Source organism: Pipra filicauda, unplaced genomic scaffold (genome assembly GCF_003945595.2).
Source record: "Pipra filicauda isolate LSUMZ 115617 unplaced genomic scaffold, ASM394559v2 scaffold57_size4234018_pilon, whole genome shotgun sequence".
Taxonomy (NCBI): domain Eukaryota; kingdom Metazoa; phylum Chordata; class Aves; order Passeriformes; family Pipridae; genus Pipra; species Pipra filicauda.
In genome coordinates this window covers 793,440-810,598 of record NW_024104731.1, presented here as the reverse complement: position 1 = coordinate 810,598, position 17,159 = coordinate 793,440, and the positions used below count along the sequence as shown (strand labels likewise).

The window sequence follows — 17,159 nt, the reverse complement described above, 5'->3', positions numbered from 1 at the left end:
TTGTATAAAATAATGTTCTTCTCTTTAAGTCTTCAAAAGAGTTGTCTATCCTAGAATTTATTTGAGCTAAAGGGCACTCTAAGGTACTGGTATGAAGCAAAAGACCAGTTTGAAACCTGAGTAAACTTTTCATGTCTATACTCTTCTCAGTCTTGTTTCTTTTTCATCTTTACTCATGTATCATGTTTTTAAATCACAAAAATTGACACCAACTACATGCTATTTGAGAGATCAGAAAACTCAAAAATATTGCAACTTATTTCCTGTTTGCATTAAATATTGCTTTCCACAAGGAAACATTCTTACTGCCACTGGGAGTGAAGGAAGCAGGAAGAGTTTGTTTTCAGGCAATACTAGAAGCATTTCATTATTCAGCAGATGTCTTGTCATGTTCAGCCTCTCTATAGATCAAACCGAAGCAGGAGCTTTTCTTCTCTGGAAAGTGAAACTTTTTATATGTATGTAACCTCCTGTTCTCTTGTTCTATTACGAGTGGCTTTTTTTGGACCCAGGAAAACATTTCTGTTTGACTCCTAATGCTAGAATGACTGACCAGTGCATCTGAAGCTCTTATTAGGTCTCTGTACACAAAAGGATGAGTTCCTACACTTAGGAAGATCCGGGAGTTTACTTGACAAGGTTCAGTCCAGCATCCTGCCATGTTTGTGGCTCAGAATTGCCTATAGGACCAGTTTAGATCCTTATGTCCTCAGGTGGGATGGACATTTCAGCTTCACCTCTTCCAAATAAAGGAGGAAAAAGTAACACTTTGAATAGCAGAGCACTGAAACTCCACAAACTGAACTATACAGTGCTAGTACAGATGCTACCGCTTTCTATGTTTTCTCCATTACCATTGCTGCTTCAGAACATAAGAATTAGAGGTTCCTGATAGAAGACAAAGTGTTTGTCCTGTGCTTCGTCACTGCCCCTGAGTTTTCATTTGTGTCCTGTCTTTTCATCCTCAGTTGCCTCTCCTGGTGTCTGTCCCAAGGAGCCAAACCCACCAAACTGGGTGGAATTCACTGCTGAGAGGAGAGGCAGTGGGGATGGATCAGGGCTGTGTAGGCTGAGCAAGACACAGTAATTGGATTTTGAGCTGTGCAAAACTGAATCATAGGAATAGCAGGTGATGTTTTACAGAAAATATTACGTGCTAAGCACAAGGAAAAGTACACAGAAATTTGGTTTGGGATTTTTTTTTCTACAGAAAGGACTTAAAAAATGCACAAATTATGAATCATACTGTATTAGGCTGACTAAGGCACTAACTTTTTGGGAAAAAACTGAGCTGAAGAAACCATACACTTATTTCCAATAAAAATGCTGTTGGTGAAGAAAAATATATCTCATAAGATAATTTCTGTGTTCTGATAAGATAGCAAATGTCTCATTACTGGAGTCAGAAACTTTTCAGACATGATTTTGAGAGGCTTAAAATTTTCAGACTTAATCTCTAAATAATGAGGTAAAGTATGTATGTGATAAGTGGAAATGCTTAGAGCGTAAAGGACCTGTGAAAGCTTTCCAATTGTATTTAATTTTTCCTGATCTGCTCACTGCCTGCTCTTCCATTAAGCTGTTAGTACACTTAAAATTGTTATAAATCTAATGACACAGTATAATCCTGATGGAATAACTTTCAGATTGTTTAAGTGCACTACTCTGTAAGCTAAAGGATGTGTATTTCATATCATACTCTTTTCTAGGATCTGTATGCATCAGTGTTATGAACAGGATTTCTTTTAAAGGTTTCATTATTGAACTAGGAAACGGGACTTACTCTGTGATGAACGTGTCCTGGAAAATGTGAATAGGTTACATTATTAATCTAATAATTTTACTTCTATTCTTAATCTAAAGAATAATTGTTCTGTAAGGACAATAGATTCCACCAACCTGTTTTTACAAAGCATAGAATTCTTGTAGCTATTTTTGCTCCATGGATTAAAATAGAGATATGGATTTGCATCTCAGAGAAGCAGTAAGTAGCCATTGCTCAAAATATTTTTAAATACTTAAAGAATACCATTAAAGAAGCTTTTTCTTTTGTGGTTTCCAATACATTTTCCTATTGTCATGCTGTTAAAGAGTCTAGTAAATTTGTGCTACTGCTTTTTAGAAGTATAAAATTTGGTTTGTTTTTTAGTATTATTAACACTACTTGCATATATACCTTCTTTAAAATGCTATTTTATCAGTTTAATGGATCATTCACATCTATAAAATATTTTTATTTTACAGGTCTCTTATCTTTTGGAGTAAAGGAATCTGCATGGGTGAATAAAATTTTCACTGCTATTAACATCTTGGTCCTACTCTTCGTTATGATTTCTGGTTTTGTGAAAGGAGATGCTGACAACTGGAAAATAAGTGAAGAATATCTCAGAAACCTTACTGCAGTAACAAAGTAATTTTTAAAAATCTATTTACTTGCTCGTGTTCCAAGCAGTTTTCTGTTACACATTTTATTGATATATACACTATTGGTGTTTTAATATGTTTTGTCACAGACTTCAAAGTGAGTAAGATGATGGTTACTTGATTCGTATATTCTTCCTTTTGCTGTTATTTTTGTCTTTCTTACAAGCTTGGACATAAAAATGTCATCTCGTGCAGTTTTGTAAAGCAGAACTCTGTCTTGACGAGAACATTTTAACATGTTTCTCTAGAGTGATAGGATAGGAGAGTGCATGTGTTTGTCCTACCAATAATGAAAAAATAAGTTCTCCTTCTGCTGTATTTTTCTTTATAGGAACATCTCATCCTATGAAAATGTGACAAGTATATATGGGAGTGGTGGCTTTATGCCATATGGTTTCACAGGAACATTGGCTGGTGCTGCAACGTGTTTTTATGCTTTTGTAGGATTTGACTGCATTGCAACAACTGGTATAGTATTTATATGTCTGTGTATTTATGTTTAACATGATTTTTTTGTAAAAAACCCCCATAAAACGCACAAACAACATAACAATCTGTCTACTCTTCTTACTCTGCTTTCTTCCAAACCTTCTTCAGTCTGTGTAGAGTGAACTAAGTTCACTCCTGAATGTGGCTATAGTTATGGGAGGAAGTAGGAGATTTTGCTTATTTTCTTCCTGTTCTAAAGAAATTAATTGCTGCTTTCTAAGTCGGAGAAGTGCTTAGCATACAATTTTTCCGCTCAAATAATGTTAATCACTTGCTCACTTTTACAATTTTCTGACATGAGGTGTCTCTTCTAAAGGCTGGCTTGCATATGACTGATAGGGAATGAGTACATTGAACTATGAATTGTAGGTAAATAACTAGAAATACTGGGCTCTGAGTAGTCTAGAAATATAATGTATTTTATGTTCTTTAATTTACCTCTATTTTAATGCTATTTCTGACAACAAAATAGTGGGTTTTGTTCTGTGTCTCTCAGCTTATTTCACTCAGATTTTTAAAACTTCTATTACAGATATGACTTAGATTAACAAACAATTTGTCTTTGATGTTATCTTTTAAAGCTGAAGGTGCAAATTCATAAGAATTTTTTGATGGGTTTTTTTCCCCCCTTTTTTCAGGAGAAGAGGTCAAGAATCCTCAGAAAGCCATACCCATAGGAATTGTGGTGTCCCTGCTTGTCTGCTTCATGGCCTATTTTGGGGTTTCAGCTGCACTGACACTTATGATGCCATACTATCTGCTGGATGAGAAAAGTCCTCTGCCAGTAGCATTTGAATATGTTGCATGGGGTCCTGCTAAATACGTTGTAGCAGTGGGATCCCTCTGTGCTTTGTCTACAAGGTAAAGACATTGAAATACTGATTTTGCTGGGAAAAGCTGATGAATAATATATTACATTTATATGTATGTTCACATGTTCATTTTGAAGGCTCAGCCCATGCAAAGAATTAGCAGTAAGTATTATAAGCAAGTTTTATACTTAAGCAGGTCTACATCACAGTAGCTGCATTAATTTAGGTTTCTTTTTTTTTAACTGTACTGTTATTGAACTCTATCTCTTTGGTAGAAACTTACTATTAAAGTATGTATTTTCAAACATATGACCTGCAAGTTATCTTTATTAACTGGTAAAATCAACCTCACCCATTTTGTCTTTTCTTGCTGTCCATTCCTGATGACTCAGCAGCTCTATGGGCTCTGTGCATTTACAGGCAAAATTGAAGAGAGGATTAACTAAACTCCACTCCTCATCTTTGTTGCCTGTCTCTGTTTTCCTCCAGTAGCCACTCTGTCTTCTGACATCATCCTTTCCTGTGGTTTCTGTGTGGGTATTTGTGATATAGATTATAACTGTCAAAATATTATAATTTATTCCCCTTTGTGAAACTGTGGATGTAATCTTAACATGTTACTTTGATTAAAAAGATCAGGGAGGGCATGAGATATATTAGTATGTATTCATATATATTACACCCCAATTTTGATGTGGTATAAACGCTTTCACAGAATAGAGAATTGCTCGATACTTAAATTCAGGGCCTGAAAAATGCTGATGCCAATCTTTTACCTGAGCTTATGTAAGTAAGGAGCCATTTGTGTGAGCTTTGGTGGTAAGAATACTGGCTGCCTTTCCACAAAGGCAAACATGATGCCTGTGGAAGCACTAATGCTAACAGCGCTCCGAGATAACCTTGTAAGCAGCCTGAAGATGATGAGCATGCTGACTGTGGACAGTGGTTTAAAGGAAAGGAATATTTAGATGTAGGAGGGGATAGAAAAAGGAAATAGTTCCAGAATGATGTTAAAAGAATTGTAGAGCTGACTGAAGAATGTCACAGTTAGACATTTCATCCTGGGATTATAGTTATTTTCTATCTAGTTGTCATGGTCCCCTCAGTTTGGAGGATTTTACTGATTTTTTCCTTTACATTGATAAATAATGAAAGTTGCATAGAAGCAGAAACTAAGTTAAAGAAATTAATATTGGAAAGCAAAATGAACTGAGATGGTAAAATGCTTTTTTAGAAATTTGGACTATTAGTCTATTTTTCCAGTGTATTCCGGTGAAGAATTATATTTTCTTCTGTGGAGAGATTAATCTTTCAGTCTGTTGACTGATGTCAGTTTAGAACAAAACAAATGAAAGTGTACTTCATATTCCTCAGTGTAGAGGTATAATTAAGAAAAAATTCTGGGATGATTCTTTTGATTTATACAGTTACCTCATACTATGTTATTTCATGAACGTGTTTCCTCAGGGTAAAGATGTTAATATTTACATTATATATATGAATGTACTAGAAGAAGGGCAGTTTAAATGAGTTTTACAAAGCTACAGCTGCAAAGAAACATTCTTTTTGGAAGGTACATTCATATATCAAAATCATTCATTTGCAATAAAACTTCTCTCATGTCTAACTTAAACACTTGTGTCTCACAAGTATTACTGGATGTATTTAGCATCTGTGGTATGTAAAAGCTGTGCCTTCTTTAAGTGATACAGTCAATTTTGCAAAGTAAGAAAAGAAACCATTCACCTGGTTAAAAACTAGTGTGCTTGCTGCAGAGGTTATACTGGCTATAATTTTGCGTTTTGTTTTCTTAATTAAAATTATTTCTCTTTGAGTGAAAGAAATCACCTAATTCAAGAAGTATGTTTAAGAGCTTCAAGTTATCAATAGTTTAAAAGCGTTCTGTGTCTTACTAATAACAAATCTAAATTAATTAGCTTTACTTCTTCCAAAAAAAAAAAAAAGGAACAATCTTAATGAAGCTTGCCTAGAGGTGCTTTAATCGAAAGAAAAAATCTGCCCAATATACTTGTATGGTGCTTACTTTGAATTACTGTTAATCAGCAGCCTCACATGAAAATACAGCGTGAAAGAGATGATACTAATGCTTATTTATTTGCTGCTGCTTCTGACTGACAGACTTTCTCCAGGAATACTAAAGCTTAATTTCATAGTTAGTGTGATCTGGAACATGTTTCTGGTCCACTAACACCCAAGAACTATGGTGATGGCAAGAGTTATCTTGCTAATCTGAATTCTGCCTGATGACACAATTTCATTACCTAAATCAATTAAAAAAAACAATAATTAAAAAAAAGCAATCAACTTTGCAGTTAAAAAAAAAATTCTATTTGTGTCTGACCTGTAGTACCTTGGGCTATGGGGCTTTCTGGTTTTGTCTTACAGCCATACATTTTGTTTCTGTAGATGCCATTAATTAACATGGTTTACCTTTTCCATGATACAACTCTGCATGAACTGTTTGCCATGTTGCATGTGTTTGCTTTTTACTCAGTCTTCTTGGATCCATTTTCCCAATACCACGTGTAATCTATGCTATGGCGAAGGATGGGTTGCTTTTCAAATGTCTAGCTCAAATCAATTCCAAAACGAAGACCCCACTAGTTGCTACTCTATCGTCTGGTGCAGTAGCAGGTGAGACTAAGAGTTGATCATTGTAAAGAAAGGTGCACTGCTAAACATGTTGCATATATGAAAATAAACCACTGTTGTGCAGCTGTGACGTGCTTCGGACTGAAATGGTCAAATCTACTTGTTGCTAGGTAAAGTAGGCTACCAGTAAAACTTTTCTCTACTGCAGATTTTGTATCTGCTGGTTAATCTCGAGTGCTTTCAAAGCCTAGGTTCAAAATAAACAACAACCAAAACCAAGAACATCAGTCAACCAAATAAAAAACCAAGAGCAGCAACACAGAGCCTAAGGAAAACTATGCCTGAGCCCATTAATTCTTCCAAGCTTTCTTTTTGTGTAGTTGGGTTTACCAATAAAGCATTGTGCTTTTAATAACCTGTATTTGAACTATACATTTTTCTGTTCTAGTCTTCTCGGCTCTATGTTCCCTTTGCCCCGAATTCTGTTTGCCATGGCACGCGATGGTTTACTCTTTAGTTTTCTTGCCAAAGTGAGTAAGAGGCAGGCACCAGTTTCTGCCACCTTGACAGCAGGGGTCATCTCTGGTAAGCTCTCAAAGCCCGTGTTACTTAAAGCTGAGATTTAAACACTCTATGCACGTGCATGGTACTTTATATTTTTGAAAAGGGCTGCTTGTTAATTATCCTTGCATGTACAATGGGAATAAAATTACTGAGTAATCAAAGGGTGTAAGAAGTCCCGATCATGCAAATCATGGTGGTGGTGATGATGGCCTTAATGTCAAAGAATTCAATTTTTTTTTTAAATATTAACCCATTGTAGGTGAATAAGCTTATTACTTAATCTGAGTCCCTTAGGCTGATGCTCTACTGACAGGGTTTCCTTGTCTGATGTACTCATAATATACTTATCACATCTATAAGGGAGGGGGAAAATAACTGACACATTTTTTTATTATGAGATATAAGAAAAAAATTATATTTTCAGCAGGGTCTATTTTCGTGTAAAATACAAAGATTTTTTAATTGTCTTTCAGAGAAAATGATTCTGTTTTTGTAGAGGCTTACCAAGTTGTGGTTGAGGGATATGTGTGTATGTTGGGGGGTTATGTGTGTCTGCACATATATGTACACACATACATGCCTACATATATTTTAGCAAAACAGTATTTTGGGAGCTGTTGCCAACTCTTAATGTTAATTCTTGACATACAACTGTTTCAATTCTGTCCATACTTCTTGCAGAGGTACATGTAGCTGTGCCCAAATTCTGTCATTTGAGTGGATTGTCACAGAATCACAGACTATTCTGAGTTGGAAGGGACTCGCAAGGATCATCGAGCCCAGCTCTTAAGTGAATGGCCCATGTGGGCATCAAACCCACAGCCTTGGTGTTAGTGCCATGCTCTAACCAACTGAGCTATCTCAAATAAAAGGTTCAGAAATGAGACCACAATATTTTCATTTATAGGCAGGGTATTTTCAGATGCCACAAGACTGGAACTGCTCACACCACGTACTTGACAATTATGTGGAAAGGCACAGTCATTGCCTGGAGACTTCCCACATGAAGCATTATTATCAGTTCCCTTTTCTTTGGTCAGAGTACAAATAAATTGCTTAGGGTTACTTTTATTGTTTCAACTTTATATTATTTATCTTATCGACATATTCTCCTACAATAATTTGGAAGTGTGGTTTTGTGGGATAAAATCAAGATCTTTATCAGAAATCACAGTAATGATGAGAAAAAGGAAAACCGTATTCCCCAGCTGGTAAAGTGGTTGATGCAGTTACACAGCCCTCACTGTAGCTATGCTGCAACCCTCATCGGACTGCTTTTAGAGAGTTTGGGGCATTTGGTGTGTCAACAGCTGATCTGAAAACAGCTTTATCTACTGCTGGAGAAAGAGTAATTTCTTCTTCTATTAAAAAAACCCCAACATACTTGGTAACTTGTGGCCAAAAATAGTTCTGCCAGAATAGTTATGGATGTATGCAAGAGCTTATATGATCTGATTTTTCTATGCATTTGTAGCATGAAAGTCTTATAGCTTTAAGAAATGTTAAGGAAATTAGATGTTTGGCCATTTAATTAAAGTTACCAGGTCAAGACTACAGCTGAGGTAACTGTCTCATGGTATTATGTGACTTACCTTTTCACAGGTGATAACTGCAATGGCGAAAGTCTAGCAAAATGTTTTGGTGTCAGTCCAGTTTCATCATAAATGGATCTACCATTGTCTCTTGGAGTAGAATTAAGAGAAGTGGAAAAGCGATACTGTGCCTTTTTTTTCCCTTAGTAAGAAACAGAGGCATTTTTCACTTTATTTCTTATGCTAAAGAACATTCTGGACTACAGAGTAGCCTTTTGAAGCTAGGATTAAAAGTTAAATATAACTACTGTACATGAGGTTATAGTAGGTTCTGTTCTTCCTCAGCTTTGCTTACCCATGCACTTTTGAGCATGAAAAGCAGTGAGGTATTCAGAAATCTACTCCGCAGATTAATTTTTTGATTCAGGAACATCCGCAGTCATTAAAGAAAACAGGATGGCCTTCCTTAATTGGAAAAGGAGACTCACAAATGATATAAAAATTCTGTAATCCAGCAGTCTTGTTTTCAGAATATCACATTTTGCTTCCTCCTTCGGGATCAAATACCAGGCGAAAATGTGTCTGTGTGTTTGTGCACTTATGCACCCGTTTACAAATACATTAACAAATAACAAATATTAACAAAAAAATAACAAAAGTAACAAATATTAAATATAAATATTTCTGAATATAGAAAAATTTGGGTGTGCATATAAACACAGTGAATAAAGGCTACCTTTAAGTTTCTTTTGATGTTGAGATTTGATGTTTGAGATGCTTCAAAAAGTCTGCATCTCAAAAATGTTAATAAAATACAAATTGGAATTAGCCTTTCATTTAGTGATGGCTTCTGCTAATTTCTTGATGAACTATGTGCATCTGTGTGCAGACAGCATAGACAAACAAATACATTCCAGAATCTCCAAAGGAATGTGACATTAGCTTTTATAGACACAAGATTTCTAGAATTACTCTCAGGATCATAAAAATTTCTGCCTCTGAGTTGAATGATCTTAAAAAAATTAATTCTTGTGAGATTTTGCTGGCCTTTCCTGAAGGCCACTTGAAAACTATTTTTAGTAGGATAACCATTAAAAAAAACCCCAAAACGCAAAACTATTTTATTTGAGACAACTTCTGGAAGTCCTCTCTACATAGAGCTTTTTCCCAGGTCAGCAGAAATTTTACACCCCAATGACTAACTGGGTCGGATTACTTTTCCTGGTCTGACAGTGGGATCCATCCTTTCAGCTTTAGTGAGATTCTGCTGCAGGATCTGAACCTTATCCTATAAAATATGTTTTTAATATGGCCCCATTGTGTGCAAATACTTATGTCCAAATAAGTTCAATAGGAAGCGTTTGATTATGCAGCATGACTGTACGGCTCATCAGTACCTATCTATATAGATTAGATTCCCAACTGTAGGCAGTTAGGTTTGGGAACTATACCAGTGGCTTCAAAAATGTGATTTTAAGGATTACCATGATTTCACTCATACTGCTGTCCATAAAACAATGTAAAGTTAGACTCTGGACAAATTTGAAAATCTTAGCTTAAAATGTCTTAATATTAATCTTGGCACTTATGGTTTGACTTGATGGTCTTAAACATCTTTTCCGATCTGAATGATTCTATGTCAATCTCATGGAAATTTTGCATTATTTTTTCTGTTTTAGCTATAATGGCATTTCTGTTTGACCTAAAGGCTTTAGTGGACATGATGTCTATTGGTACACTTCTTGCTTATTCACTTGTGGCAACCTGTGTCCTCATCCTTAGGTGAGTCAAACACAGCCTTCATATTCTACTGTGATTTATTTTGTGTTGGTCAGTAAATAAAGAGAAGTCACATTTACAGGGCATGTTTTTTGCTAGATGGCCAATAGCTGTAAGTGTATAAATTATTTCTAAGAAGCAGTGACCCGTCAAAGAAAGCAATGGTATATTCTCATGGAAGTATAGCAGTTAGTCAAGTCAAAACTTCATGTGAAATCTAGACACTTTTTATTTTCCAGAAGTAGTATTGGTCCAAGCATTAGTCCCAAAGGTACTAAATATAAGCTTGTGTGCAGAATTCAACAAATGATATTTTGATATGAATACAGTCTTTGCTCTACATCATGCCTATTACATTTTGGGGACTATATGTGAAAGGTGTAGATGTTCTAGGTCCTTCACAGGATGAACAAGTTCAAATAATTGCTTTGTTTTACACTAGTCAGAAATGTAAGATCAGAGAAGTGCTTCAAGATATGGTAAGCCTTCAAAGAGAGAACAAATATTATCTCTCAAAGAAAGAGATTGTAAATATTTCTCAGTAAAACTCTGGTATCTATCATGTTTGTAAACTGTGGAATGAAATTTATATATTGGTAGCTATAGCTCACTTTATTATGTATTGTTCTTTTAAAAGAAAATTGTCCTTGAAAAGTCAGTCTTTATTACTTAAGGGTAAGTGATTAACTTAGAAAAGTGTAACAGCTTAAATTCAGTTAAAATTCATTGTTGCAATAATCTACACTTTAAAAGAGAAGACTGTTTTATTCTATAGTGACTCATTTACCATATGTATTTTTAAAAATACACTTAAATGCTAACAAAGCAGATGTAAAATTTCAGTTTAAGCAGTTAGGAGGCCTCTTACAGGATGGGAAACAAGTCAGGAACTTTCTCTGCTGTTGACGAACAGAGCCTGTCCCCTCTTTCTATACGGGACTGGTCATTTATCTGACCCATTTGTGCATTCAGGTAGCTTTAAAAACTGTTCAAAAAATCCCCCAAAAACCCATCCAAAAAGTGAGTTGCTATAGTTTTTTTATATATGATACTGACTAACGATGCTATTGTGTAGGAATCGGGTTACAGGAAGGATGCTGAATGACACCTTTTATATGCACCTCAAAGTAACATGTGACTCCCTTGACCAATTACCAAGGGCATCTCACTGCCCATGTGTGGGAGTACTTCGGGGCTTCATTTCCCAGGATGCCTCATCCAGCATCCTTCCTGTAATCCAACTCCTACACTATTGCAGTACAGTTATAAATGGTGAAATTCTTATGCACTACTGCAAAGAATTTAGTATTTAAATACATTCCTAGATTCATATTGCTTCAAAACCCAAAGTAAGCTTCATGTTTTCTTATTATCCTGCTTGTTTTATGCATAGATACCAACCCACTGTAACCTATGAGGAACCAAAATATTCTCCAGAAAAAGCAGCTTTGGCTGCAGCTGAAAGGGGATCTGCAGTAAGTGAATCACAGATAAATATGATAGAAGAGAATCGCTTCAGTCTTCAGGCCCTGATTAATCCATCCAGTTTACCAACTGAGCAGACAGCAACTACTGTTAACTTTTTAGTGAGCCTCTTAGGTAAGTATTCAGCTGTCCAAACTCATATATGCATTAACATAAATAATGGAATTTTATTAAAGACAGAATTAAAAATTCACTGATAACATGCCTTCTTTCTGTCCTAATTAATTTGCTTTTATATAATGATTCTATGCCTTTATACTTCTTGATGGATCGATCTAATCTGCAGTCTAGTATATTTTCTTTTAATTAAATATATTCATGATAATACTACATATTGAAGACTTGCTATCAACTCTTCTTAAAAGTCACTTCCTCTTCAATGCAGAAATTGACTTTTTCTATAATTTTGTTTGTCATACAGCTTGCTTGGTTTGTGGCTTGAGTGTCCTCACTACATATGGGATTCATTTCATTGCTAACTTGGAGCCCTGGAGTATTGGCCTTCTTGCTGTGTTAGCAGTGTCCTTCATAGTTACCATTCTCCTCATCCAAAGACAGCCTCAAAACCAGCAGAAAATGGCCTTTATGGTGAATAACATATTTACTCTGTTATTCTCTAATGAGAGGTTTTGATGGATTCTAACGAGTGGGACAGAGAACTCAGATACTGGAAAACAGTTCAGAAACTGATGAGAGTACAATCACACAATATAGTTCATACCTCCCAGAGTATAAGTCCTTTCATTTTGTGCTTTCACTTATGTTCTAAGATCAATTATTTAATGGAAATAATGAAGTATAGTGATGAAAGTCAAGGAATCTGGTGGAGCTGGAGATGCATTTCAGAAAGAAGTGATATGTACATAAATATATTTTTCAGCTGTAAATACAAGAATTTATTAGTATAAGTTCAGCAGAAAACTGGAAAGTTTTTCCACAGCCTTAGAGAATATATATTAAACACAATGTATTTTAAGAGTTTTTAAGATATGTAGAAACTGGTGGTTAAACCCAATGAAAAAGACAATTTCACTATATAACAACAGCAAATAAAAGTTCAATTCTTTATTAGTGGTTATATGTGTTACCTCTAGTTTTTGTTATATAACAGAAGTGTGATATGCAAAAAATATATATTTAATATAAATATATTAAATATTTCCTTTTAGGTTCCACTATTGCCATTTTTGCCATCATTCAGTATACTGGTAAATATTTACTTGATGGTGCAGTTAAGTGGAGAAACTTGGATTAGATTTAGCTTCTGGATGGCACTCGGTAAGTAATTCTGTTCAGTCACTTCATAAACTAGAAATCATGAATCTCATCTTAGAACATTCTTTTCCTTTAAATATTTGAAAAAAACCTCTGTGATGTATTAAAAGTCAGCTTATATTTCTGATCAAAAAAGAGCATGCTTCAGAAGAAGTATTTATATGCAGTCAAAATCGTAGATATAGTTTTGAGGTAAAAAGAAGAATTCCAATAAGCCACAATTTTTTTTCCTAGTAAGTATAGCCAAAATTATGTAGAAACCTGTTTGTAAAAGGTTTCTTCCCAGTATATCAGTCATTCTCCTTTTAGATCTAGGAAATTGTATTCATTCCATCTAGACATAAATTAGTAGTTTCCATGACCTATTAGAGCATTTAATTATGTAAAAATGATGCACTGGAATTACCCATAGAAACAGGAAAGACCTGAAGCATGAGCTCTGATTCAGATACCTGAAGAAGAAAATTGTTTTGCAAAATATATTCAGCCAGAGAGAAATATATGCATTTTTAATGCACTACTTGACTGAAAACTCTGTGAACTTTTTTTTTTTTTTCCTTTTGGAAGGCTTCCTCATTTACTTCGCTTATGGCATCAGACACAGTGTTGAAGGTCATCGTAATGATGGAGATGATGATTCTTGTTCAGAAAATAGTGGTTTGAAAGAGAAGAATCCTGTGGAAGAACTGGATGAACCTGAAAATGCAAATGAAAGGGATCAATTTCTTCCACATGAAAGGACAAGTGAATGTTAATCTCTGCCAACACACAAATCTTTTAAACCTTTAATTGACATTTGCAGACTGAAATTTCAAAAGCTTTCTGCCAACATTGTGCTTCTAGAAAGTGTTTACTACAAGGCCTGACTGATATTTTGGACAAGCTGCTAATCCATCTTCATCATTTCAGAACTGACAGCATGGAGATTAATATTTATATATAAAAAAAAAAGAAAAGTACCCTTTGGCAAGCAAAAATTTGGAGGCATTGTTTGAAGTGTCATCCAAAATCACTGGCAATCATCAAATATGAAGAATTTTAGAACCGTCTGCCAGAAGTTCTGAATATTTGACAATGTGTTGTGGACACAAGTGCCTTTCATACCTTCTCCTTATCTCTGTTACATGTTTTGGTCACAATCTAAATTTTCTTCTTTCTACTGAAGTAACTCTCATTGGAGATAAATTTCATTCAAGCCTGGAAACTATTTGCAAAATGAATGGTAATTGTATGGATCAGATACTTTGTAAAAAGTAGAGGACCATATATTTATGTAAAAAGAAATAATTGCTTACCTTTATTAATCATGACTACTAATCAGTAGTCCTAGAGAACTCAAGCAGTAAAGATACTTCAAAGGTTTTTAGTCCCTCTAATAATATTCAAGATTTCTACTTATGTGAATGCCTTTTCTTTAAAAGATGCTGTATAGAAGTGTGTATAGAATAATACTCTCAAGAGGAGCTATGTTGTTTTCTGCAAAAGCATCTGGGAACTAATCTGTTGGTCACAGTATTGACAGTGACAGTCATATGTGATTTAGCAAGTACTGTGCTTTTGATTTCAGAAGGGCCAGAATTTTATCCCTGACTACATAATTTGGTACTTACATACACCAGTCATCAAGTTTTTCTCCTTACTACTCATTTAGTAATACTTTCTTTTCCTTTATCATATGCCAGAACTGATATTTCTGATATTGGTGTTACACGTGGCTTTTCCTCAGAAGACTTAATGCACAAAATCCCAGCTTTCTTTTCAGATGGAAGGGGAGGTTTAAAAAAACAGAGGTATGAGCTTTGGAAAAAAACCTTGTCAGAACAGTATTTCTGCACTTCACTAAGCCTTAAACATGTCAGCACTTTTTTGTGAGCAAAGCCTACCTACGTCCACAAATCCATTCATGTGGGTATGATGTCTAAATGCTAATTTATGTAAAGAACGAAATTGTTGTGGCAGTGCTGGGTGAACAGTTATTTTAATGCTGATAAAAATAGAAACTGTTCCTCTTTCAATACAAGTCATGTCACCTCTCAAAGGCACCCAGACGTTTTAGCACTTTTTCTCAGCAAATAGTAGGCTCAAGTCCCATGAAGGATTCTACAGTATGAAGTCATTTTGCAAGAATGTATTTACAAAAACAGTTTCCCTAGACTAAGAACTGTCTTGGACTTTGTCATGGAGAGTTGCTGGTACTAATCATTAGTATTAATCTCTGTTATTACATGTAAAAACTTTAGATGCCACGAGAGCTATATTGGTTGACAGTGAAAAGCACCTTATAATAGCTGGAATTTCACAACCAACCAACGACAACAACCAACAACAATACCCAAAAGTACAAAACAACCAAACCCCCCAAAAAAGAAAAACAACAAAAAACTCCCAAACTAGTTAGGCTGCTTCTGTCTCTCTCCTGTTTGTTTTTTTTTTTTTTTTTCAGAGCAATACAGCACTCTTTTTAATCTTAAAATTACTTCTTTCTCAGTAGTCTTAAATCCTCAGCTGCAAAAAAAGCCATTGCTGTAGGAGCAAGTCAGCAGCACCCATGTAAAGTTTTTGTACGATGTCTTTACAAGCCTACAGTGAAACACAGCTCTTTGAAAATGATTTACAAATCTCAGTGTGTGGGAAGCACAGACTTACTTTTTCCTATGGCTGTTGATGCCACAGAGCAGGCCAGCCAGGCTCCCAAGGTGCAAACTGCTGCTGCTCTTTGATGTGCAAGAAAGACTGCATTCCCTCCCAAGGCCCTCATATAGAATGTATGTGTGCACACCTGTCTATGCATTTGCACCTGTCTGGCCCATAGTGATTCTGATGAACTGGTTAAAATAATTTCTATATTGCACTGGAATTTTCCTTTGAAAGGATACTGTCAATATAATAAACTTCTGACTAAAGCAAGGCTAGCAAAGGCCTCTGGAGAGAACTAAAGGAAATAAATTTTCTAGCTTATTTACCTAATGGATGTGTCAGCAGTTTGTGTATTGACAGTGTCCCCTTTTATTTGTATGAATATTTCTCCTCCCTGCTCCTTGTTAGAGAAATTATTTAAAAACAATAGAATGTGCCTGTACAAATGTTGCTAAAGGAGATGGAAGGAGCTGCAGCATGGGAACTATCCACATAACTAATAAGATATAAAATGAAATTAAAGGAAAGTAATTGGGTACTCCTGGTTTCTTCAACTGTGCAAAGCTTATTTATATGTGTGTATAGTTAAAGTAACTATAAGTCAGTGACTGAGTAAAACCAGACAAGCCATAAGTAAGATATTTATGGTAAGTTTGATATGCATTTGTATATGCAGTCGTGAAATTCCAGATGCTTTAGTGGGGCTTTGCAGAAGCAAAGGACATGCCATGCTAGTCCTTACACAAGAGCTATGGATGAAACAAATCCTGATTTTGTCCTCACATTTGCTCTATGTCTGTACTTGCTGAGAGAGCAGCTGAAAGCACAAGTCCAGTGGAACTAAATTGTTGTTATTTTTTAACACAGTTGTTGATATTGTAAATTGTTCTGTGCAAATAATAATGGAATGTGTTAATACAAAATATCTATTTTTGGAGGTAGCCTATTGGGATTTTTCTTCCTTTATAGAAAAAAAATCCTCCAAAAACTTTATTTGCATTGGTACATTCTCAATATGCCATTAGATAAAAGAATTATTTTTACCTAGTTGGATTTAAGAAAGTAAGCCAAAACTATATTTAACAGAGCACAAATAAATGTGCTTTTTGTTCTGAGGAATAAGAGTTATAAAACATTTCCAAATCATTCATGTTATCTGAACTGATGTTCTCGTGCTATTCCAGTCCTAATTCTGCAATAGAAAGTTTTATGAGGTAACTTAGATTTCATTGCTTGTTATCATGGATGAAACTATTCTATAAGTATGCTTTTTCCTGCACAACAAATGCTGGTTAGATTCCTGAAATCTGTCATAATATGTTTATGTCTCCATGTGTTAAAGCCATTTATATTATCTGCTGTTGGAGAACTATCAGAATAAATGTCAATAGTAGTGATACAGAGTTACTTACATATATGAATTTAACTGTGTCATCCAGAAACTTCAAATGATAAAATGAATTTAGAGGCAAAACTTGGTAAAGCTTAAATGTAGATTTCCTATTTTATTAGATGATAAATATACAAGTCTAGTCCCCTTTTCCTTAAA

The 17,159-nt window shown here is 35.0% G+C and overlaps 1 protein-coding gene across 5 annotated transcripts in view; it reads left to right on the top strand.

Moving 5' to 3' along the window:
• The window catches only part of SLC7A2 (solute carrier family 7 member 2), a 52,099-nt gene extending 36,756 nt beyond the window's left edge, over positions 1 to 15,343 (top strand). For 4 of the 5 annotated variants that reach the window (XM_027735396.2, XM_027735400.2, XM_027735397.2 and 1 more), the window contains exons 4-12: positions 2,245 to 2,410; positions 2,756 to 2,892; positions 3,552 to 3,774; positions 6,241 to 6,380; positions 10,114 to 10,216; positions 11,607 to 11,812; positions 12,120 to 12,286; positions 12,868 to 12,976; positions 13,541 to 15,343. In XM_027735396.2, coding sequence (XP_027591197.1) covers positions 2,245 to 2,410; positions 2,756 to 2,892; positions 3,552 to 3,774; positions 6,241 to 6,380; positions 10,114 to 10,216; positions 11,607 to 11,812; positions 12,120 to 12,286; positions 12,868 to 12,976; positions 13,541 to 13,728 — 1,439 coding nt within the window. In that variant the 3' untranslated portion in view covers positions 13,729 to 15,343. Of the gene's footprint in view, positions 1 to 2,244; positions 2,411 to 2,755; positions 2,893 to 3,551; positions 3,775 to 6,240; positions 6,381 to 6,786; positions 6,924 to 10,113; positions 10,217 to 11,606; positions 11,813 to 12,119; positions 12,287 to 12,867; positions 12,977 to 13,540 lie in introns of all 5 variants that reach the window. The other variant, XM_027735401.2, reaches the window with a different exon arrangement.
• Positions 15,344 to 17,159: the final 1,816 nt, after the last annotated feature.